The 25,209-nt window shown below is 51.5% G+C and overlaps 1 protein-coding gene across 2 annotated transcripts in view; it reads right to left on the reverse strand.

The window, feature by feature from the left end:
* MYO7B (myosin VIIB) overlaps window positions 1-23,554 on the reverse strand; it is a gene marked incomplete at its 5' end in the record, with an annotated part of 68,992 nt that extends 45,438 nt beyond the window's left edge. For both annotated transcript variants that reach the window (XM_079710746.1, XM_079710745.1), the window contains 11 exons: window positions 1,969-2,111; window positions 2,412-2,531; window positions 3,616-3,692; window positions 6,018-6,171; window positions 8,951-9,064; window positions 11,205-11,347; window positions 12,504-12,625; window positions 18,392-18,576; window positions 20,527-20,679; window positions 21,763-21,876; window positions 23,537-23,554. In XM_079710746.1, the coding sequence (XP_079566872.1) occupies window positions 1,969-2,111; window positions 2,412-2,531; window positions 3,616-3,692; window positions 6,018-6,171; window positions 8,951-9,064; window positions 11,205-11,347; window positions 12,504-12,625; window positions 18,392-18,576; window positions 20,527-20,679; window positions 21,763-21,876; window positions 23,537-23,554 (1,343 nt within the window). The remainder of the gene's footprint in view (window positions 1-1,968; window positions 2,112-2,411; window positions 2,532-3,615; window positions 3,693-6,017; window positions 6,172-8,950; window positions 9,065-11,204; window positions 11,348-12,503; window positions 12,626-18,391; window positions 18,577-20,526; window positions 20,680-21,762; window positions 21,877-23,536) is intronic.
* Between the last annotated feature and the right edge of the window lie 1,655 nt (window positions 23,555-25,209).

The raw sequence follows: 25,209 nt of genomic DNA on the forward strand, positions 1-25,209 counted from the left end.
TGACCGAAACCGCCCGCCCTGGCCAGGCCTGATATTAACCACTTGCATGAGTTATCTTACAACAGGAGGTCCTGGTAAGGAACGTGGAACTAACAAGCTACCACCAACCACAAGAATTCGGGAAAGGTCAAAAGAGAGAGGAGACACAAGTCCATATGTCCTACCAACCTCCCAGAATCCTTCTCTCTGGAATCCATCTCAGCTGAGCGATGTGCGCGCCACCAGGAAGGACCCTGAGTCAGAGTGATTGGCCAGAGACAACCCGGAAACTAACCCCATCACCATAAAACCCAAGACTGCGAGCCACATGGCAGACCAGTTCTCCTGGGTTCCCTTACCCTCCTGTTCTCCACCCGGGCACCTCTTCCCAATAAAGTCTCTTGCTTTGTCAGCACATGTGTCTCCTTGGACAATTCATTTCCGAGTGTTAGACAAGGGCCCACTCTTGGGCCCTAGAAGCGGTTCCCCTTCCTGCAACAAAGGGACCTTCTCAGACTTCAGCTGGAGATAGGGCCTCAGGCAGGGGCATGCCAAGGTCAGGACAGCCCCTTGGCTCCTCTGATAGTGCCCAGAGGCCTCCACTTGGAACCGAAACCAAGCAGGACCCTGAGGGACCCTCCTGGGTACAAAAGCCCCTCTGTGTCCCCCGTTTCTTGTTTGTGGAGAAAGGCTTTAGTCTCCTAGGCCATCCCTGAGTTCCAAAGAGCAGACTCAAGCAGTTACTAATTAGGGAAGTGAGGAAATGCAGTCAAGAAACAATAATGCAGTGATAAAACAGTCCTAATTCTTCCTCAAGGGGTACACATAACAATCTGATGCATCTCTTTGAGTTCTTCTACAGAAACTAAGACCCCTGCCCAGGTGGAGGATGGTGACTACACACTGACCACAAGCACGTAGACCCCAGACTGGTTGGAACCAGAAGGTTGATGATTAAGCTACCTGAAACATCACCCCATTACCTCACCACCAACCAATCAGAAGAAAGTCCACAAGCTGATCACGTACGCTGTGACCCTCACCCCTAAAGTTGCCTTTAAAAAACTTTCCCTGAAAGTCATCAAGGAGTTTGTGTTTTGAGCATGAGCTGCCCGTTCTCCTTGCCTGACCCTGCAATAAACGCCGTGTTTTCCTTCACTATAGCCCAGTGTCAGTAGATTGGCTTTGCTGCACTTTGGGTGAGCAGACCTGAATTCAGTTTGGTAACAGAACCAACTCTAGGCTCCATCCAGCCCATCCCTTTAAATGAACCAGGCTCACCTGGGTAAGCTAGGTCACGCATGTGGGACGCTTCCTGCTTGCTTGTCCCTAGTCCTCATTTCCTCGTCCTCCGGCCCCCAGATAACGGCCCAGAGCAACACCTGTCCTCATCTGGCCCCACTGCCTGGCTCCGCTCACCACCCCTCTCTACCCCCACCCCCAGCCTTCATCACAGTCTCAGCTGGGAATTACTTTTCTGAACTGCCTCTTGTCTCCAGATCTTCAGCCTCCAGACTGGGACACTGGATCAGAAGTGTCCTGCCTCACCTTACCCCTGCCAAACTGAAGAGTCAGTGATGGGCCACAAACCCCATTACCTAGTATGATATCCCACCTAGATGCAGTTGCATCAGTGTTACTGATTTCCATTTTCACCCTAACCACATGTGATGATTCACTCCAGTTCTTGAGGAGAGTGGATGGCTCAAGAGGGGTGATGAATGCTGAGGTGCTTTTAGCATGACTCTCAGGGATGCTTTTAGTTACGTGGCCTTTTCTAGACATGTTGTGGATGCCAGGGGATGCACACGAACCACCTCACTGAGGAAAGCCATAGTCTTGCTGAGGGACTCACCCTGGTTTCTGTGAGTGGAGGTGAGAGGTCCTGCTCCTAGCCCAGAGGGGGAGGAACGGCTACCCTCCAGCTGGCTCAGAGAAGAGCTAAGCTTATCTTCCATTTTCCAAAAGCAGGTGCACTGATCTCCATACCTATTTTTCTGGAAATTTTCAAAACCAAATATGTCCAGGAGGCCGATGGTCCTTCGCACGTTTTTGGAGTCCTGGGCAGGTGGGGTGAAAATTGCGGCGTTGATTTTCTTGAGAATCCACAGGAAGAGGCGCCCATAGATGCCCTGCGGAGATATGGGGTAGAGCCCACAGGCTTTGATGTACAAGAGGAAGGCTGCCCCTTTCCAGTTCACCTGGAAAGGCTGCAGGCACACTGGATCTCATGGACCTACTCAAGGAGATCATCCCTACTTTAAGGTAAGAAACCCCGCTGGAGAGACTAGGCAGCCCATGGTCACCAGGCAGGTGACCGGCAGAGCTGGGACTTGCCCAGCTATCTCTGCCCTTTCCTGCTGTCCACCCACAAGGCAAGGAGCCATGCTCAACAGATTGACATGCGGGCCCCTTTTCCCACAGCTCTGCACCTTGACAAAGGCATCCCTCCGGTCTGCAGCCTGGGCGATGTTCAGGGGCCTGGTGACAAACTCCCCACGGATGATGATGGAGTGCTTGATCAGACAGTCTCGGAGTGCCTGGTCCTTCACCTGGAAGGCAGGTGGGGGCTGGCATCACAGCTGACTGAGCAGGGCCTGGCGCCAACACCTTGTCTCATGACCAAATACCCTATGCTCAAGGCCTGAGGGTAGGAGATGCCTGTGACTAGGGCCAGAGTCAGGATGCTGGGCAGGGCCTGGTCCAGGGTCCGTCTGAGCACTGGGGTATCAGTGTTGGGGAAGGATGCACAAGCTGGGTGGGCCCCGAGCATACTGGCTGCTTGGTTGACCAGTCCTGTGCTGGTCTCCTGGTGCTGGGTCCGCCATTGGGTGGACCCTGGGAAACAATGGGAAGGAAGGGCTCTGAGGCCTGGCCATTGACATCTGGATACGTCCCCAACTGACGTCACTCCTGCCTGGAGGCTGAAGACCCGAGGGAGCAAGACGAATCTGGATGAAGTCCCTCCCACCATGTGGGGAAGACTGAACCAGCAAAAACCGAAGGTTTCTGAGAGCCCTGACCACATGAAGAACATTAGCAGCAAAACATGCCCACCTAATGTGATTGCTTTATTCCCCTCCCCTTCTGATTCTATTAATTTCCCACTGGACCTGCCAGCGGGGTGTGATATGGAGGACATTACAATGCCCCATTGCTCATCCTCCTAGTCAACGCTCTATTTGGTCTCCTTAATAACGTGTAGGGTGAATGGTCTGAGCACATTCCACCGGCCCATAATAGCACAACTCATGGAGAAGCCCCGGGGACCAGGACACGGGGCAGGGATCTTTTGATGTAAGGACATCAGATTGTGTGAGCGGGGAGAGCCTGTGGTCTGGGTGGGGTGGAAAGTTGAGTAAAGGCCACAGAAGAGCAGGAGTGTCAGGGAAAAGGGAAGAAACACACGTTCAAGCCAAACTGATCATTTCCAGGACTTGGTTAATGGTTAGCTCCACGGCTCCACCCTGATTCCCACCCCCAGGGCCTGCAACGCTCCACCAGGGAGCTCAGGGGGTGAGCGGAGAGCCTGGGAGAGGGGTAGGAGGAAGGAACTAGAGCCTGGGAAGGGCTGTCAGCCCAGACCCCCGGGCTCCTCACGAAAATGGAAGCTGGCGGACATGACAGCCCAGTCACCTCCAGTAACTTCATCACGGTGGGAAAGGCGGGCGTCTCCATCACGTCAGAGGAGTCCAGGTTCTCGAAGACCGCAGCTGCAGAGAGAAGCAATGACCCTGAGAGGCAAATTGGCCTGACGTGATGGGACGAGGCCGCAGGAAGGCAGCCCCAGATCCACACTTAGAGACAACCGCCCCCAGGAGGGAAGCACTGCCTCTCCCAGACCCCCTCTGAGAGCCGAGGCCTCCCTGGGGACCTATCAACACCTTAGCTGTAACTACTGTTAACAGGGTATGTCCCCCTCTGCTGAGATCCATCAGTCCCCTTCCATCCACTCTGCTGTCCGTAGAAACCTAGGCGTGTTCGTTCGTTTGGTTAAACGAGCACAGAGCTGAGCGGGGGAGTGGCTGCAAGCTGGGCCCAGCTCTGTTGCACGTCTCCTGACCCACCTCCTAGTTCAAGTCCCTCCCCTTTGAGTCCCTCCACCCTAGGGCTGCTGAGCTGGGGGAAGGGAGGAATGCTGTTTCTGTATTTTCTTTTCTTTTTTAAACTTTAAAAAATTGTAAAATAAAGCATACAGATTTTTTTAAATGCACAAAATCCAAGGGCATGTTATAACGGATAATTATTAAGTCAACATTGTGTAACGACCACTGAAGCCAAAACCCAGAGCCTCGCTAACACCCGGAGCCTCCTACATCCTTTCCTGCTCGGACCAGTTCCTCCACAAGAGGCAGTACTCTCCTGACGTCCATGGAAACCAGTTCCCTATTTTCTCTTTATCTTTTTAGTACCTACATATGAATCCCTAAACAGCATTTTACCTGTTTACCTGTGTGTCATCTAACTACCTGCGTTCCTTTGTAGCATTTAATTTTACCTGTTTTTAAATTTTGTGTGTGATCTATAATTGTCTGTATTCTTTCACTTGGCTTCATTTCTTCAATATCACATTTGATTCTCTTCCATGTCCTGAAGCTCCCTGCTTGTCAGCACCCACGTCTGGTTCATTACATGGTCACCTAGCAACAACTTGCCTGGAGTAGATTTCCTCATATTCTGTGAGACAGTGGTTCAAGTTCATGTTTTCTATATGAATACCCAATCGCTCCAGAACAGTTTATTGAAAAGTCCATCTTTTCCTCACTGCTCTATGAATTGGTGTCTTTCATTACATCTAAAGCCAGCCATAATCTCTTCAAATGTTGTGTATGCCCCATCCTTCTCTTTTCCTTTAGAACTCGAATTAAATGTATACTACATCTTCTCACTGTATCTTCTAGGTCTCCTACTCTCTCTTTTATATTTTCCATCTTTTTATCTCTCCATGCTGTACACACAGTTTCTTCTGACATTTCCTCCTTTTTCACATTATAAAACTGGCCGTTAGGGACTTTCCTGGTGGTGCAGTGGTTAAGAATCTGCCTGCCAATGCAGGGGACACAGGTTCGAGCCCTGGCCCGGGAAGATCCCACATGCTGTGGAGCAACTAAGCCCGTGTGCCACAACTACTGAGCCCACGTGCCACAACTACTGAAGCCTACATGCCTAGAGCCTGTGCCCTGCAACAAGAGAAGCCACTGCAGTGAGAAGCCCGCACACCACAATGAAGGCCCAATGCAGCCATAAATAAATAAATAAATAAATAAATAGTTTAAAATATATATATATTAAAAAAACTATCCATTGAGTTCATCTTGGGTTTTTTTTACTTTAGAATTTCTATGTGGTTCCTTTTAAAATCTGTAATGTCACTTTTTTTTATAGTTTCCAGTTCCCTGTCTAAATTTTCAAGCTTGGTTTTTTCTTTTCTTGAACAAAGCACGCATAGCTGCTTCGTGGTCTGTGCTCAGTAATTCCAATCTCTGAAATCTATGTGGCTCTGTTTCTATTGTCTATTACGTCTGCTGATTCTTGCTCATGGTACCTCATTTCCTTGTTCTTGTTTATTTTTGGAGGCATGCTGGATGTTGTGTTTGAAACTGTTTAAAGGAATAATTTGTGATCTAGGTTGATGCTATTTTCTTCCATAGAGGATTGTCAGCAACTCTGTCAGTCAGGCACTTGGAGGCACTAACAAGCCAGGACACCTTAATCCCCAGACCAACTGGATGCTTACAAACTGGTTTGTAAGTTCACACATGGCTTTGCTTACTCTGGTTCACCCTTTGGGTTCCCAGCCAAAAGTGGGGGGTGATTGATCAGAGGCTTCACCTTTGGAGGGCCTTAAGCTTTGGCATCTTCCCCCTAACCCCACAAGTCCTCCAAAGTCATAGCTAAAATTTTCAATGTACTTTCCCAAGATGCTGTGACTTTGGTGGGTCCTTTGGGTGAGGACCTGCAGGGATTTTTTCCTCCTCTGTCCCAGTCCCCCCATTCTTCCTCCCCAGGGGGTGTACTCTGGGTGGAAACAGCATTACCCATGAACTCCACATTCCCCAGGTGGAGAATGGCGGCCAGCAGCTTGCTGAGGTTCCAGTTCTCAGAGTCGGAAAACAGGAGAATCTTCATGGCTGAGCGGAGGTGGGCATAGTCCTTGGCGTCATTGAGCCCCTCACAGGAGGTACAGTTCCCCTGCAAGATCGGGCCCATCAGGTTTCTGGGGCCACCCCACACCCTACCTCCTCCACTGTAGTGCAAGCAAGGCAGGGATGCATCAGGGATTCAGCCCAAGGGCCCTGGTAAGTGATACTGCACTGGCTCCGGGTGGATCCCAAGGGGCCACCTGGAGGCCCAAGCTCAAAAAATACACAGAAGGGCTTCCCTGGTGGCACAGTGGTTAAGAATCCACCTGCCAATGCAGGGGGACACGGGTTCGCGCCCTGGTCGGGGAAGATCCCACGTGCCGCAGAGCAGCTAAGCCCGTGCGCCACAACTACTGAGCCCGCGTGCCACAACTACTGAAGCCCGCGCACCTAGAGCCCATGCTCTGCAACAAGAGAAGCCACCAAAATGAGAAGCCCGCACACTGCAATGAAGAGTAGCCCCCGCTCGCTGCAACTAGAGAAAGCCCGCACACAGCAACAAAGACCCAAATTAGCCAAAAATAAATAAATAAACAAGTACATAAATATTCTTAAAAAAGAAAAAGAAAATACACAGAGGCGGACCAGTGGTGACACAGACGCAGCGTGCTATGGTAGCTTGACAGCTGTGTGGCCACGGCCAAGTCATTCGGCTTCTCTGAGCCTCTATTTGTTAGCCATCCATGGTAACGCCTGCCTTACCCTCTAGGGGGGGTGTGGGAACATCACGGGCTCATTCCTTTAACAAACACTTTCCAAGGCTCACTGTATGCCAGCCCCTGGGCTATTTGTTGGGAATTCAGAAATGGAGAGATCAGGCCCTGCCCTGGGTGCTGTTGCATCCAGAAGGGGAGGCACAAAGCAGATGGCGGGGTCATAGGCTGTTACAGGCGCTGAGACCAAAGGGGGCTGGGCCGGCCTCCTGGGAGCTGGGGAAAGGCTTCCTGGAGGAGGCATCTGAGCGGTCCCACAGGCTGAGCTTCATAGCAGCACAGGGGAGAAACGGCCAGAACTGGGCAGTGAGGTGGGAGGCACGGGTGGAAGCTGCAAGGAGCCTGGCGTCGCCGTTGAGGGGGAGAGGTTGGTGGATGGTGGGTTCTGGAGGGACTTGGAAACCTTGCCCAGGAGCCACAAGGAGCCCCTGAAGAGCTGTAATGAGAGACCTGGTCTGTCAGACTTGCTCTGTGGGAGGTCTCAGGCTGGATGACAGATTGGGGTCAAGTCTGGAGAGAGGCGGGGGACCCAGGAGGAAGCCAGCACCATGGTCTAGGCAAGAGATATGAAGGCCTCCAGACAGAGACCCAGGAGAGAGGGCTTAGGCAGGACACAGGGTCAAGACGTGGGTTTCATTCATTCCCTCGGCAGCAAGGTGAGCCTGATGGCTGCTTGTGCTACACTGTTCGTGCCTGGGGACGCAGCGAGCAGGGCCCCTGCTCTCCTGGAGCTCAAGTTCTAGCGGCACCTACGAGGATGGTGAGTGGAATGAAACGAGGGTTTCAGAGCCTTCTGTCCACAGGGACCAAAGGAAGATGAGGCTTGTGGGGCGGGACCATGGGTTCAGCAGGAAACAAGGAAGCACGCGGATAAGGGTAAGCCTCTGATGGCCGTCAAGTGGAGCCAAACACAGGAAGGGTGGAGTGGAGGATGGAAAAGGGGAGTCCTCAGTCCCTGCCCAGGTGCCCGACCACCGTTTGGGCTTTTATGAGGCTGTAAACCAAGGGTTGAGCAGGAGCGGGCCCTTCTTCCTTCTTCCTCATTGTTATTGAGAGGCGGGGAGGGGACAGGCGTGGAGGGGAGAGGCGGGGAGGGGAGGGGAGAGGAGGGGCGGGGAGAGGAGGGAAGGGGTAGGAAGGGGAGGGGAGAAGGGGAAGGGAGAGGCGGGGAGGGGAGAGGAGGGGAGGGGAGAGGAGGGAAGGGGTAGGAAGGGGAGGGGAGAGGCGGGGGGGGAGGGGGAAGGGGTAGGAAGGGGAGGGGAGAGGCGGGGAGGGGGAGGGGGCAGGGAGAGGAGGGAAGGGGTAGGAAGGGGAGGGGAGAGGTGGGGAGGGGGAGGGGGGCAGGGAGAGGAGGGAAGGGGTAGGAAGGGGAGGGGAGAGGCGGGGAGGGGGAGGGGGGCAGGGAGAGGAGGGAAGGGGTAGGAAGGGGAGGGGAGAGGCTGGGGGGGAGGGGGGAAGGGGTAGGAAGGGGAGGGGAGAGGCGGGGAGGGGGAGGGGGCAGGGAGAGGAGGGAAGGGGTAGGAAGGGGAGGGGAGAGGTGGGGGGGAGGGGGGAGGGGTAGGAAGGGGAGGGGAGAGGCGGGGGGGAGGGGGAGGGGTAGGAAGGGGAGGGGAGAGGCGGGGGGGAGGGGGGAAGGGGTAGGAAGGGGAGGGGAGAGGTGGGGGGGAGGGGGGAGGGGTAGGAAGGGGAGGGGAGAGGCGGGGGGGGAGGGGGGAAGGGGTAGGAAGGGGAGGGGAGAGGCGGGGAGGGGGAGGGGGGCAGGGAGAGGAGGGAAGGGGTAGGAAGGGGAGGGGAGAGGTGGGGGGGAGGGGGGAAGGGGTAGGAAGGGGAGGGGAGAGGCGGGGAGGGGGGAGGGGGGCAGGGAGAGGCGGGGAGGGGTAGGAAGGGGAGGGGGGAGGGGAAGGGAGAGGCAGGGAGGGAAAGGAAGGTTGAACCGAAACCTGCACCAGGTCTCCTCCTCTTCCCAGCGCCCCAGGCCACAGGGTGGGGGTGGGGCTGCTGAGGCGTGGGGAGGCAGCAGGACTGGAAGGGGCGGGGAGAGGCGGGGCAGGGCGTGGGGTGGGGGGCAGGCGAGAAGGGGAGGGGCGAGGAGGGAATGGGCAGCGCGGGCCTCACCATGGTCAGGTAGTGGTAGTCAGAGGGCGTGCCCAGGCACAGCAGGTTCTTCTCCTCTGCGCTCATCCCCATGAGCATGCAGTAGAAGATGTGGTAGTTCCGCTCCTCCGGGGCCTAGAGGGGAGGGAGTTCCAGGGAGCGTGTAAGCATCTCCCCTGAGGCTGCGGGGCCTCAGGACTGTCTCCTGCCCACAACCCTGTCCCAGCTTCCTTCCTCAGCAGGTAGGGCTCCAGCATTGGCCTGAGGGATGGCCATGCCTGGTCGCTGTCCTCCTCCAAGGCCAGCTCATCCTGACTGTTCTGCGCGGAAAGGCCACCTTGCCCTTGGAACTCGTCCCTCCCCGGGGTTTCCCTGCATCCTGACCGCTCCTCGCAGCCCGGAGTCACAGGTGAGGCAGTGAGTCCAGATTCAGACCCGGGCCCTCTGACTCAGAACCCTGGACTCTTTACAGTCTCCGGTGAAGCCGTCCTATTCACCTTGTGACCCCCAGGACCTGACATCCACAGGTTTACCTAGCTGGGCCTCTGCATTTTTAAATATTATTTTTTATTTTTTATTTTTTTGCGGTACGCGGGCCTCTCACTGTTGCGGCCTCTCCCGTTTCGGAGCACAGGCTCCGGACGCGCAGGCTCAGCGGCCATGGCTCACAGGCCCAGCCGCTCGGCGGCATGTGGGATCTTCCCGGACCGGGGCACGAACCCGTGTCCCTGCATCGGCAGGCGGACTCTCAACCACTGCGCCACCAGGGAAGCCCTAAACATTATTTTTAAACTTTATTTCGCATCTCCGTTGTGAAATTCAAACAATTCCAAGTATAGAGTGTTAAAGGGTGAGTTTCTTTCCGCCCCAGCTTGACTCCTCAGATGACCTCCTCAGAACAGTTTGATGGTCTGTGTTCCTTTCTAGACATCACTAATGTATTTACTTAGAGTATATCTATTAAAAGTTTATTTTTATTTTTTAGGCAAGAACATACTTATTGTTCTTCAGCTTCCTCTTTTTTTCATCTAAACGGGTCTCTTAGCCGTCTGTCTACACGGACACAGACACACCTCCTCATGCTTTTAACTTGCCCAGCATTCCACAGTGTAGATATGCCAAAATATTTTAATCTTATGGACAGAACTGTCTCTGATCTGCTTTAGAAGTCTCCTGTCCATTCTGGGGTACCTCTTTGAGGAACAAATTCTCTGAATTCACCAACCACTGTGCGAAGAATTATAAGCTTCTGGAAAGGGCAGACTTTGGAGTCGGAGAGACTACCTTCTACTAGTTCTGTGACCCTGGGTAAGTTACTTAACTTACCTGGACTCAGTTTCTTCATCTATACAATGGGGAGAAAGAGACCCGTCTCTCATGGTTGTTGTGAAGGTCTAATGAGATAATGCAGGGGAAACACCTGGCACCAGGTGGGGGTCACTAAAGGTGAGCTTCCTTCTTCAGCTTGCCCAGGTGTCTGTCTGTCCTAACACACAGCGCCAGTCCCTTTGGTGGCATATCCCTAATCTGAAACATCGTGTGTGTGTGGTACGTGTGTGCTCATGCACACACGTGTTAGGGGTTATACCATCATATGAGAGAGCAGCCTACCCCCAACGAAGCCGTGTTAACTCAGCCGATGTGGCTGCCACACTTTGGGTTCCTTGTTACCCAGGACTGTCTACTTGATTTGTGGGGCACAGTGCAAAATGAAAGGATGGGGCTTCTTGCTAAAGAGTTATTAAGAATTTCAAGATGGCAACAACAGAGCATCAAACCAAGACCGGGCCCCTGTGAGTACAAGGCCCTGTGTTGACGACACAGACCACATGCCACCTCACTTCCTGCAGGTGGTCTTTTAGACGGTGTCATCTAGGTCCTCCTGCCAGGGGCCCCAACACACCTGAAGATACATCCACCCCCAGACAGGGACTGGCCTGGCCTCAGAATTAATTCTAGTAGAGGTGAAGGGTAGTAAGCACCAAAGGATGAAGACAACTATATAGATGGAAAATTCAAGAAAGAAAATCCTTGAATAAATCATTTCCTTGAATATTGGGGAAGGACCATCATTATCCAATTCTAAGGGTCCTTGGCCCATCTCGGACCAGGGTTCAATGACAGCAAGCTAAGGCCTATGGGGGTCTGGGGCGGAGGAAAGGAGGGGTGAGAGTGATGGAAGGGACCCCTCTTGGAAGCCTCCCCAATCCCCTGACTCCCATCCTGGGGTGGGGGGAGATTCCCCCAGGACCAGTGCAGCAGGTGGAGGCCTTACCTGCCGGCAGACCCGGGATTTCTCCAGGAGAAATTGCTCAATGCACGCCCCCTCAATCACCCCACTGGGGTTGAAGTAGATGTCGATGTACTTCCCAAAGCGGCTTGAGTTGTCGTTTCGGATCGTCTTGGCATTTCCGAAGGCTGAGGGCCGACGGATGATGCCCATGATGGGAGCAGAGAAGAGAAAATTTACTTTTACTGGGGTCCTCTGGGAAGGCTTCTCAGAAGAGGTGGCCAAGCCCAGACTCGAAGGATGGGTAGGATTACAGCGGACAGTAGTGGCAGCCAAGGGTTTGCTAAGAGGAAGGCAAAGTGCAGCTAAAGGTTCGGAGGTCAGAAAGCATGGCGTGTGCTTCCAGGGAGGGAAATTCGGCTGGACCATAGGATACAGGAGGAAAGCAGTGGACGATGGATGGAACCGTTAGCAGGCGGAGCCCAGTAGCGCAGAGCCTTGAATGCCAAGCTAAGAAGTTTGGAATTAGTCCCACAGGTGACGGGGGAAGCAGGAAACCTCCTGAGGGAATGTGGAGGCAGATTTACATTTTAGAAAGATTGCTCAGGCTGTAGGGTGGAGGCTGGGTTAGAGAGGGCAAGCTCGCAGAGAGAGTGGCAAGAGCTGGCACGGGTCAGGGCGCAGATAAGGAGCTTAGACCAGATGGCATTTGGGCTGCAACACGATCCAAAGTGCATTCTTAGAGCTGTTTCTGCAAGGTTTTATGATGTGACTGTATTAAGTAAGATCCTTTGCGTACACATCCTCATCTGCACACATAATTGAAAAAAATAGAGGATTAGGCTACTCTTATTAGCAGAATGCATTTGGGATCCTTCCTTGTATCAATAATTCATTCCCAGCATTTCCCAAATTGATTTCATCTTGGAGCCCTTTTTATTTTTTTATTTTATTTTTTAGTTTTTGGCTGCATTGCGCAACATGTAGGATCTTAGTTCCCCGACCAGGGATCGAACCCACATCCCCTGCAGTACGAGCGCAGAGTCCTAACCACTGGACCGCCAGGGAAGTCCCTTGGAGCCCTTTTTAAAAGGAATATTTGTTAAAGTTCCATGGAAATCCCACCTGTGAAAGCTCACCAGATCATCGGTCTTTCTTCTCTGTGCTTTCCGGAAGCCCCCATGCTACCATCCACCCCATCCTTGCCTTTCGTGTCCTGAGGAATCCTGAGAAGTCGCTAAAAGAGTATGGCTTATCCTGCCCTTCCCCACAGGCACCCCCTTGCAGGAAGGTGCCAGCCCACAGGTCCTGGAAAGGAGGCTGGTCCCGTGGGTGACTGCATACCTTCCAGGATGGGGTTGGCCTCCAGGACCTGCTGCTCAATCCACGAATGCTGGCTGCTGATGGTGGCCAGGAACTGCAGGATGAGCTTGGTGGTCTCTGTTTTCCCTGCTCCAGACTCGCCACTGCAAAGAGGGCATGCAGGAACGTCAGTCAATAGAACAGCTAGTTTTCAACACCTGTCAACTCTCCTGCAAACCCACCACAGGCCCGCTTTCTGGGCCGGTCTGAACAAGGATGCTCTCTCCCTGTGCAGAAATCCCACTGCGTTCTCCCTGACGTCCCCTGCCTACTTTGTGTTAGTTTATTAGTGTGTTCATCTTTCCTGCTCGACTATGCAGGTATGGTGGTATGTTCTCTCTGTGAGCAGTGAGGTCATGCTGGCCAGAGGGGGAACTGCATCAGCCTTTTGGGAAAGCAGTCTGGCATAGGTATCAAAACCCTTCAGAATTATTCCGCCATTAGTCTAAGGAAAGACTCCTAAAATCAGAAAAAGCCTTCTCCACAAAGCTTCCTGCTCATTAAAGCGTTATTTATTTATCATTGCAATTGTGGAACATGGGAAGTAACAAAAATGGGGGAAATTAGTTATGGTCCATCCAGTCAGAGAACATTGTGCAGCCACTTAATCCAGGTCTGCACAGAGCCTGCAGTCACATGAGCAATGCTTACTAGTTAAGTGAAGTGGTAAATGTAGGTAGTATTCAGTAAAATTTTAACCAAGTGGATAGAGGAAGCTTTTTCTTCCAAAAATGTCTAGTAATATTTTTGCTGAGAGTATTTTTCTGAAATTTTCTAAAATTTTCATAGTGAATATATATATTAATTTCATAATGGTAAAATACGAAAACCAGTTTTTTTCATATTTTAGGGCAGTGCAGTCGCCAAGATGGTGCTAGAGAAGGACCTTGAGGACCCTTAGCTTGCCTCCTGCCACGAGCCCCCCAAAATTACAACTATTTATTTGTTTAAAAGATTTATTCATTATCTATTTATTTTATTTTTGGCTGTGTCGAGTCTTAGCTGCAGCACACAGTATCTTCATTGAGGCATGCGGGATCTTTCTTTGAGGTTCGTAGGCTTCTCTCTAGTTGTGGTGAGCAGATTTTCTCTCTCTAGTTGTGGTGCTTGAGCTCCAGGGCACGTGGGCTCTGTAGTTTGTGGCACGCAGGCTCTCTAGTTGAGGCGCGTGAGCTCAGTAGTTGTGGTGTGCGGGATTAGTTGCTCTGCGGCATGTGGGATCTTAGTTCCCTGACCAGGGATTGAACTCACGTCCCCTGCATTGTAAAGCGGATTCTTTACCACTGGACCACCAGGGAAGTCCCCCCAAATTACAACTATTTACAGAGAAATTATTGATGACAAAAACTGGAAGACTAGAGGAAAAGAAATTCTTTAACTAAATACATAAAGAAGGAATCACAGCACAGGGAACTCGACTCAATATTTTGTGATAACCTACATGAGAAAAAAATCTGAAAAAGAATGAATATATGTGTATGTATAACTAAATCACTTTGCTGTACACCTGAAACGAACACAACATTGTAAATCAACTCTACTCTAATAAAATTAAAAAGACAAAAACCCGAAAACAGCAACAACAACCAAACAAAACAAACAAAAAATATTTGCTTAATTGTCTCGGGACTAAATGTTAAATGGCATTATGTTTAAAGAATAAAATACATTTAGTTCACAGTTAAATTATATCAACTCAAAAACAAAAAAACAACCAATCCAACAACAACAAAGAAGGAACAACAATGAGATGGTAGGGGGGGCAGAGATGCAGTATAGTCAAGACCCATACCCCTGGGTGGGTGACCCACGAGTGGAAGAATAATTACAATTATAGAGGTTCTCCCCAAGGAGCGAGCCCCGCACTGGGCTCCTGAACCAGGAAGACAAACCCTCACATTGTTTGCCTTTGAAGGCCCGTGGGACCTACTTTAAGAAGAGCCAGAGAGCTGTGGGAGATAGAGACTCCACTCCTAAAGGGCGCACACAAAACCTCACACTGCTTGCCTGGGGCAGAAGCAGTGATTTGAAAGGAGGCTGGGTCAGACCTGCTGATCTTGGAGAGTCTCCTGAAGGCAAGGGGCAACTGCAGCTCCCCCTGAGGACACGGACACTGGTGGCAGCCATTTGGGGAGCTTGTTGACCAAGTGGACACTGGGGCTGGTGGGTGCCATTGTGGAACCCTCCCTCTAGCTCATTAGTGCCAAGACCTCAACAGCCTGTTGCTGCCAGTGCTGGGACATCTCAGGCCAAGCAACTGCTAGGTGGGGACACAGCCCCACCCACCAGCAGGAGGCTGCTTTAAGACCCCCCAGACAGCTGCCCTAGGACCTGGCTCTGTCCACCAGAGGACTTGGAACCCAGCCTCACCCACCAGTGAGCCGGCACTAGCCTCAGGGACCCCTGGGACCAGCCCACACCCACCAACAGGCCAAAGCCTGGAAATCCCTGGGCCCTGCCTACCAGCAGGTTGACACCAGCTCTGAGACACCTTGGGAACCCAGTTCTGTCCACAGTGAGCCGGCAATAGCCCCAGAACACCCTGAGATCCAGCCCCACTCACCAACAGGCCGAAGCCAGGTTTGGGACATCCCAGACCCTGCAGATAGCCATGTCAGGAACTGGCCCCACCCATCAGCTAGATACACTAGAAGGAACAGCAGTAGATCAGATGATACAGAGACATGGATCAGCAAGCTGGAAGACAGAGTAGTGGAAATCACGGATGCTCAACAGGAAAAAGAATGAAAAGAAATGAGGGCAGTTTAATCTGGGACAACATCAAGCATATTAACGTTCACATTACAAGGGTCCCAGAAGGAGAAGAGAGAGAGAAAGGGGCAGAAAACATATTTGAAGGCATAATAGCTGAAAATTTCCCTAACCTGGGAAAGGAAACAGACATCCAGGTCCAAGAAGCACTGAGAGACCCAAGCAGGATCCACCAGTGAGGACCACACCAAGACACATTGTAATGAAAATGATAATGGAATGAGAGAATATTAAAAGTAGCAAGGGGAAAGCAACAAGTAACATGCAAGGGAACTCCCATAAGGCTATCAGCTGACTTTTCAGCAGAAACTCTTCAGGCCATAGGGGGTGGCACAATATATTTGAAGTGATGAAAGGGAAAACATACAACCAAAAATACTCTACCTAGCAAGGCTCTCATTCAGATTTGATGGAGAGATCAAAAGCTTTACAGACAAGCAACAGCTAAAGGAATTCTGCACCACCAAACCAGCTTTACAACAAATGTTAAAGGGAGTTCTCTAAGCAAAAAAGAAAAGGCCACTACTAGAAACATGAAAATTATGACAGGAAAAAAGCTCATAGGTAAAGGTAAATATACAGTAAAGGTAGTAAGTCAACCACATACAAAGCTAGTAGGAGGGTTAAAAGACAAAAGGAGTTAAATCCACAATAAGCAGTCAAGGGATATACAAAACAAAAGGATATAAAATATGATGTGGAAAAGAGTAAATGGGTGGGGTAAATAGTAAATAGTAAATGAGTAATAGTAAATAGATCAGCAACTTAAAATAATCATGTATATATATGTATGTATATATGTATGATTACGTATTATATATTGTATATGTATGATTATATACATGATTATATGTATGATATATGACATACATATCTACATAGCAATATATAAACCTCACAGAAACCACAAACCAAAAATCTATAATAGATACACACAGAGAAAAATAAAGGAATCCAAACATAACACTAAAGATAGTCATCAAATCACAAGGGAAGAGAACAAAAGAAGAAGAAAGGAACAAAAAGAACTACAAAACAACCAAAAACAACCCAAAGACAATTAGCAAAATGACAATAAGTACATACCTATTAACAATTACTTTAAATGTAAAGGGACTAAATGATATATATACAATGGAATATTACTCAGCCATAAAAAAGAATGAAATCTTGCCATTTGCTACAACATGAATGGACCTAGAGGGTATTATGCTAAGTGAAATAAGTCAGAGAAAGACAAATACTGTATGATTTCTGGTGGAATCTAAAAAACACAACAAATGAACAAATAGAACAAAACATCAACAAAGTTATAGATACAGAGGACAAGCAGGTGGTTGCCTGAGGGTCAGGGGTGGGGGGAGGAAAGACATAGTTGAGAGAGATTAAGAGGTACAAACTTCCAGCCACAAAATAAATGAGTCACAGGTATGAAATGCAACTCCTGACCAGTTTTGTTTCCCTTCCTGTACTATTTTGAAGCAAACCTTAGACAAATACGGTTTCCTCTGAAAATATTAATTTTTTAAAAAAGTTTTGATCCAAATGTCCCTGATCACTATGCCAGGGAAGTCAGTCAGGAGAACACCCCTGCATGTAGAGATGACTCCGAAAGAAGAGGGCTCAGGTGCCTCTCTCGCGCCCCGGGGAGGCAGTTTGACTCAAGTGATGCTCATGCAAACAGCCACCCGGGTGCTCTGTGCTTTTCTGCAGGCACTGCTGTCCTGGCGGTGAGGCTTCCTGGCAAGACATCGCTCTGTCTTCTTTTCCCAGAGCCCTGGGTTTAAATTCCCTGTTTAACAGCTGTGTGTCTCTAGGAAAGAATGTCAACCGGTGGGAGGTTTCCCCAGCAGTAAAACAGGAATAGGAGTATCTACTACAGAGAGTTGCTGACAACGTGAAACATGATAACCTAAGCTGTAGGACTTCGTTCCAGTCTCTGTTCCAACGTCCCCTCCTCAGAGAGGCCAGCCTGATCTGCCCTTTTACCTAAAGCAGCAGCCCCATCACTCTCTTTCTCCTCTTTCCCTGCAGTGTTTTCCTTCAAAGTTCTTATGCTGAAACAATTTGCTTGTTTGTTGCCTGTCTCCTCTTCTAGAATGTAAGGTCCACAAGGCAAGGATTTTAGTCCCTTTCCTTTGCTGCTGTCTCCTCATGTTAGGACAGGACAGGAGACAGAATTGGAGCACAAAAGAACCTCGAATGAATAAATGAATGAGTGAATGAATGGGTGAATGAATGGATGAGTGAATGGATGAACAAATGAATGAGTGAATGAATGAATGAGTGAATGGATGACTCTACTAGAGAACTAAGCAACGTGTCCTGGAGCCAAATTCCCTCTCCCCACTTTCTTTCCCACTCTGCCTCCCTTCCATGGGTACCAGGAGGGCAGAAGGCAGAGAAGCCATGCCAGGCCCGAGTCTCTGAAGCAGCAGCATCACCTGGACTGGAGAGGCCCCTTCTGGGCCCAAGTACCTGAGATCTGTCCTCCCTGAGACTTGCCCTGAGGTTGGTTTTTTTTTTTTTAAGATTTTTTGATGTGGACCATTTTTAAAGTCTTTATTGAACTTTCTACAATATTGCTTCTGTGTAATGTTTTGGTGTTTTGGCCCTGAGGCATGTGGGATCTTAGCTCCCAAACCAGGGATCGAACGCATGTCCACTGCATTGGAAGGTGAAGTCCTAACCCCTGGACCGCCAGGGAAGTCCCCCTGAGGTTGTTTTTGAGGGGCCTCACCTGTTGGATCCTTGCACCCCAAGTGCCTATCTTGGGTCCCATTTCTAAACCAACCCATCCCCACCCTTCCTTCCTTGTCTCAGGAAATATTCACAGAAGGCTGGGGCGGTCCAGGCCCTGATGATACAGTGGAAGAGCAGGTTCTGAAGGAAGGCAACCTCAGAAGGACTTTTCAGGGTGGAGAGGCCACAGGGGCCAGATGCAGGGGAGTTCTTGGCCGTGAAGGGGGGTGTTTGCAGTTGAACGGGAGCCCCTAAGTCACACACTACTCCGGAGAGTTTTTGGGAGAGGAGATGCCCCCTCCTTTATGAGATGCTCAGAGGCAGTGTCTGGCCCGCCTGCCCGCCCAGGACCTCACCTGATAATGCAGCACTGATCCATCTTGTTCTTCTTCATGTTGAAGTAGCAGTTGTTTGCGATGGCAAAGATGTGCGGTGGCAGCTCGCCCACATGGCGCTTGTAGTACAGCTGCACCTGCTCCACAGTGTAGAGGGGCAGCACCTGGTACGGGTTCACGGCCACAAGGATGGAGCCTGTGTACGTCTGGGGAAGGGAGAAGGTGGTTAGTGACCCCTACTCTGAGGATCAGTACTGCCTGGCCCTGATCTTGGCCTTAGATGCCACCTCCCGAGGGCCACCAGGGCTGGCTGACTGTGGCCGCGAGGCGGGGTCTGATTCTGGACCGAGAGACGAGACCCTTAGCAGCTCAGATCCTTCACCTGGAAAGATAAGGATGCTCACAGGGACATTAAATGAGGTGGTCGTGCTTAATGTTTGGCGCTCCATCTGGTATTCAGAAGAGGCTTGATAAAAATGGATGGAATGGGGACTTCCCTGGTGGTGCAGTGGTTAGGAATCCGCCTGCCAATGCAGGGGACACGAGTTCAATCCCTGGTCTGGGAAGATCCCACATGCCATGGAGCAACTAAGCCCGTGCGCCACAACTACTGAGCCCAGCGTGCTGCAACTCCTGAAGCCCATGCGCCTAGAGCCCGTGCTCTGCAACAAGAGAAGCCACCGCAATGAGAAGCCCGCGCACCGCAACGAAGAGTAGCCCCCACTCGCCGCAACTAGAGAAAGCCCACGCACAGCAACGAAGACCCAATGCAGCCACCAAAAAAAAAAAAAAATGGAGTGAATGTATGAAGCGAGTCTTCACCTGCCTTTCACAGGGGTCTCCGTGAGGCTGGGCCACCACAGTAGCCCTCCTGGACCCCTCCTGGACCCTAGTTCGGAATCACCTGCTCATCTGGAGCCTCCACCGGGCTTGCATGCCCCTCTGGGTTGGGATGGGGACGTGACCTCAACCGTCATGTAATCATCCGTGTCTTCGTTTTCATTTTAGGAAGGGAGAGGATAATCTCTCTGGCTCAGGACTATGACAACCAGATAACAGAGTGCAAGCATAGGGCTTCCCTGGTGGCGCAGTGGTTGGGAGTCCGCCTGCCGATGCAGGGGACGCGGATTCGTGCCCCGGTCCGGGAGGATCCCACATACCGCGGAGCAGCTGGGCCCGTGAGCCATGGCCGCTGAGCCTGCGCGTCCGGAGCCTGTGCTCCGCAACGGGAGAGGCCACAGGAGTGAGAGGCCCGCGTACCGCAAAAAAACAAACAAACAAACAAACAAACAAAAAACCCAAAAAGAATGAAAGCATAAGCTCTTTGGAAAAGATAAGCTGCAATTCAACTTGGATAATTGTTGTTTTTGGTCCCAGGAGCTGAGACTCACTCATCCAAAGTGGACTCAGAGTGCCCCGTCCTCTCCTCCTTCCCCTGAGGGCCTCCTCCTCCTCCTCTCCCAGCCCAGCCCTCTATTCGGGGGTGCCCCTGCTCACTTTCCCACTCCTCTGAGCATCCCAGCATCAGGGCTGGTCAGAGGTCAATGAGCCACCTCCCTCTGAGAAGCCCAGGCAGGTGGTGACTTCCCCGGGTCACACCCACTCATGGCAGGGCTGGTGTCAGTGTTGGAATACCACCTCCCCGGGAGGTCTGCATTAGAACAGAGATGAGACCCTCCCATCCACCGCTAGGCTTTGGGAGAAGGACCCGCATTTACCTACGCGGCCCTCCTGGTCATCTCACAACTTACTTCATAGGAGGGCAGAGGTCTTCTGCCTGGTGACCCTGTCTCTGCCACATACCTAGGAAGGAACCAGGCAGAAGACTACTCCCCATGGCCTTCAGTCCACTCGGCCATCAGAGCAGGCCTTCTGCTCAGCCACAGAGGAGCAAAGGGGCAGCAGTAACTGAGTGTCTCCTATGTGCCGGGTACTGAGCTGGCATGCTGCATGTCAGCTTTCTGTACACGCGAAGCCTTTATCCCCCTGCTTTTTTCAGACTGGGGAGCAGAGACTGATGAGCATCCTCCTACTATGAGGGCATGGGGAGTGGGGACTGAGCCAGGTGCGCCCGGGGCATAGTTTGCTTCCCCAGCCAAGTCAGCACGTGTGGCCCCAGCGCACCAGGGGGCCCCATGTGGCCAGGAGGGACTCACGTAGATCTTGTGCTGCTGGTAGCGGATCAGGAGGTTGTGCACCATGCCAGCCTCGTTCAGGTCCCCCAGGAGGATCATGTCATCCACGCCCTGAACAGAGTTGGGGTGCATGGGGCTGAGGGTGCCGAGGTCCTCTGCTCGGATCCAGTGTTCCTGGAACAAAGGGCACGGCTTTCCTGAGCGGGGGTTGTCCTGGGCCAACCTGTCCTCCACATCCTCAGTGGATCAGATGATCTGGTGGCCAGCACCTGGCCAGGGTTGGTCTGTGGTGAAGGTCAAGGGATCGGCTCAATCCGAGGCTGGAGTCAGCACACGTCTAGGGCTGAGGGTCAGTGTGCACTGGGGCTAAGGGCGAAGTTCAGACCGGGGTCAGAGGAGCATGTAGCCAGGAGTTGGATTTGGCTGTGATTGGGATCAGGGGCAGTGTGAAGCTGGGGAGCCTCACAGGTGGTTGGAATAAAAGTGTGCACGTAAAAGTGTTCTTTAAATGCCATGACATCGTTTTGCAAATAGAAAATATTACTGTTAACATTTGACTGGCTTCCAATCTGTGGGGCTCACAGGTCACAGTCTAGAATTTTCGCCTTGGAGGCCAAGTCTCCACATGCTTCCCTTTGAAGCCCCTCAGCAAAGAGGCTTGCCCAAGGAGGACTTAAATGGCCAGCTGGACCCCTCACTCTGCATGCCCATCTCCACTGTCGCTCCCCCGCTGCTCCCCAGCCCCCCAGGTGACGGAGCTCGCTTCCCAGCAGGTCACCCTGAGCTTCCTCCTCTCTCTTCTGGGCTGTTTTGCTCAGCGTGAGCTGGGCTTCCTCCTCCTCCTCACATTCCAGGGCCTCCCCTCCAGGCATCTTTCTCACCTTTCCCTCCCTCCTCCCGTCCTTCCTGCTCAGCTTCCTTTACTTTGCAAACAATCTTCCTGCCCTTCCCTTCTCCCTGTCACAGCCCTTTTCCCACTTCACGCTTTCCTGCTCCCCTAATTGTCCTAATTTTCCATCTGCCAACACACTCCCTGCTTCTTCACTATAGAAACAGTTCCCAAGACAGACATACAATGTTCACCACGATGGGACTTCCCTGCAGTCTGTCCTGCCACATCATGGGTCCCTGACTTGGGCTCTGGAATCCCTGGTGCTGGGAGCAGCACCAGAGAAGGGAGGGAGCTCGGGGCCCAGGAGGGGTGGGGGGATGGGGCTGAGAAGGCTGAGCCTCTCAGGAGAGCGTGGCCGTACTGACTTTGCCTTCATCATCTTCAACCAAGATCTTGCCAGGCTTTGTTTCTTTGATGATGCCCCCGATGGGCACGCTAGTCTTGTCAGCAGAGGTGAGGTTCAGCCACACGTGGTCACCCTGGAGAGCAGAGAGGAGTCGGTGGTCAGATCCTTGATCCACCTTCCCCTTCCTGCTGAAGACTTACCTCCCCGGGGGGTGTCCCTTCCAACCAAGAGATCCCAAGGTGGCTGAGGCATGCTCTCTCCCCTTTCCCTTCCTCCTTCTTCTTCTTTTTCTTCTTCCCTCTCTCCTACCCTGCTCCCAGCCCTTTCTCACTCTTGCTAAGAAGTTAATGGGAGGTGGCAGCGGAAGCTTCCCTGGTCTAGTTTTTGCAGGAAAGTCTCTCTCTGTGAGGTGCAAAAAGAGAGTCTTTGCCCTACGAATAGCCCTGTAGTACCTAAACCCACTGGCTGGGGAAAGATAAAGACTAAAATCTCACTAGGTTTGTGCCTGGCCTGCAACATGGCATTGACCCACATGAACGTCTTTCTAATCCAAAAAAGCTCACCCTGCTCAAAGGGGAGGAATCCCAAAGGAACAAGCAGAGGTCCACATGCAAATATACTGAAATTCAAAAGGAGGAAATGAGCAGGTGAATAACACTCACCAGTGGAAAACAAACTGCCACAGAGCAGTGGAAAGTTGTGACCAAGTATCTCACCATGATTTCCAAAAAACTTACTGAGGTGGAGAGCAGAGGCAGAAGAGCTCAGAAATTAGACACCAAGACAACTGTAAAGGACGGGACATGAATTGGCAGAGCTCAAGAAAGAAAGGGAGGAAAAGAAGTAAACATGGGCCAGAGATGAAAGCAAAACTGGAAGCAACAACAGGGGAATAAGCACTTCTAAAATCATAGTAAAGATCATGGAAGACAGGAGGAGGAAAGTGAGCAAAATGACAGAGAAATTTTCAAAATTAGGATTAGGAAAAAAAGGATAGCTATGGAAGACAGACAAAAATACTAACAATTGAAGTGCACAAAGAAGAAAATCGGGGAAAAAACCAGAAAAATTACTTAAATATGAAATTCAAGACAACTTTCAAGAAATTAATGAAGCCTTGAATCTATGGATTGAAGACACACCATTCTTTCTTTGAAATGATGACAAAAATCAACTCTAGGACATAAAAGTTATTGGACTTCAAAAATAAAGAAATAATTTTTTGAGGGGTAAGCAGACAAAAAGACAAGTTCACTTATAAGATAATTCAGGACAAATTCAAATCATATACGAGGGCCGAACACCTCCTACAAAGATCTCAGGAAGAGAGCAATACAGCTGTTAGGATGCCCATTATAAAAAGTACAGAAAACAACAAGTGTTACTGAGGATGTAGAGAAATTGGAACCCTTGTACACTGTTGGTGGGAATGTAAAATGGTGCAAGGCATTATAGGTTACTACAAGATACTGAGTATAGTTCCCTGTGCTATACAGTAGGTCCTTGTTGGTTACCTATTTTATATATTGTAGTGTGTTTTGTCAGGACATTTTAAGCCCTGAATATAAGTGAGGGATTACTGTGCAAGTGTGGTCCCCCTGCCAAAGCCCATAGGTTGGCCAAGGTCATTTTCTTTAGGTAATACAATTTGTCTCTTTCCTCCAAACTCCCTGTCTCCGGTATTCTCCTTATAGGGTCTCATTGCCTCTCTTCTTCTTTCCTTGGGAGTGATTTGACTCAGCCTTTGGCAACTCCCAGGAGCAACCCCACGATGGAAGAGATGCAATTCTTACCAGTCTCAAGCCCGACATCCTGAGGCAGCCACTCCTGACAGCCTGTGTGCAGAGAGAAAGCAGAATGTCAGTCCTCGTGGCCCTGAGTTGGAGCCCTGGAGGGTAGGAGCCACGTGTGTTCATCAGCGTGGCTCTGAGCGCCTGGCATGGGGCCGAGAAATGACTCTTCAATGAATGGACGGATGAGTCATAGTCCCACCGCAAGTGTGAGAGGAGGCTCCCTCAGCTTCATCCATCCTATCTCATCTTTACTGAATGTCTATTTTGCACTTGGCACTGGGCTCAACTGGGAGTGCGGTGGCTCTGAACATCCTTAGAACACCATCCCTGCCATCCAGAAGCTCAAGCTGTGTCTGGTCAGACTTCCGTGAATACCAGTCATCACCCTACACCACACGGAGTGCTGAGGGAAGCAGCCAGCAGAACTAGAGACACAACATACTTGATCTAAACTTCACGGACAGGGGCTTCCCCGGTGGTGCAGTGGTTAAGAATCCACCTGTCCATGAAGGGGACACGGGTTCGAGCCCTGGTCCAGGAAGATCCCACATGCCGCGGAGCAACTGAGCCCGTGTGCCACAACTACTGAGCCTGCGCTCTAGAGCCTTCGAGCCACAGCTACGGAAGCCTGTGCACCCAGAGCCCATGCTCCGCAACAAGAGAAGCCACCATGATGAGAAGCCGTGTACCGCAATGAAGCGTAGCCCCTGCTCGCCGCAACTAGAAAAAGCCAATGCATAGCAACAAAGACCCAACGCAGCCAAAAATAAATAAATAAACCTCACGGACACCACCAAAACACAGATATCCCCCATTTCACTCATGGGACTCAACAAAGGAAAGGTGACCCGTTGATCACAGTTGGGAATTCAACCTGGACCTGCCTCCTTTCAAACCTGTCTGCAGCACCTGGCGGCCTCCCCGGTGCCCTGGGAGCACACAGGCGGGCCTGTGTAGCTGCCAGCAGGTGGGGGAGGGGAGAGGGGGAGGGGAGGGGGAGGGGGAGGGAGGGGAGGGGGGAGGGAGGGGAGGGGAGGGGGAGAGAGGGGGAGGGGGAGAGAGGGGGAGGGGGAGGGAGGGGGAGGGAGGGGAGGGGGGAGGGAGGGGGAGGGGGAGGGAGGGGGAGGGGGAGGGGGAGGGAGGGGGAGGGGGAGGGGAGGGGGAGGGAGGGGGAGGGGGAGGGAGGGGGAGGGAGGGGAGGGCGGAGGCCCTGATATCAAGGAGGAGCCCCACCCATCCCCAGCCGTGCCCCACTGAACAGCGGGAGGCAGGTACTGGACTTTTCGTTCATCGTATGCTCCCTGCTTCTAACACAGACTTGTTCCAAGGAGGGACCCAGGAAATAGTTGTTCAGTGAAACAGAGAACGAAGCCCTTGGAGAGGATGTCCTTTGACAGTGGCTTTGCCAGATTCGTAAGAATTCACAGTGGAAGGAAAGAGGGCCCTTCTCGGGGGTTCCCTGGTAGCCTAGTGGTTAGGATTCAGGGCTTTCACTGTCGTGGCCCGGGTCCAATCCCTGGTCGGGGAACTGAGATCTCGCAAGCCTCGAGACCAAAATAAAAGGAGGGGGGGAGTGATTCTCTAGGGATGCTGCAACTTTAGCAAAGGCAGAGGGAAAAGTGCAAAGGATGTGAGGGGTCAGCACATTTGGGTTGAGCAGACCAAGCTGGGAG

Source organism: Hyperoodon ampullatus (assembly GCF_949752795.1).
Source record: "Hyperoodon ampullatus genome assembly, chromosome: 8".
Classification (NCBI taxonomy): Eukaryota; Metazoa; Chordata; class Mammalia; order Artiodactyla; family Ziphiidae; genus Hyperoodon; species Hyperoodon ampullatus.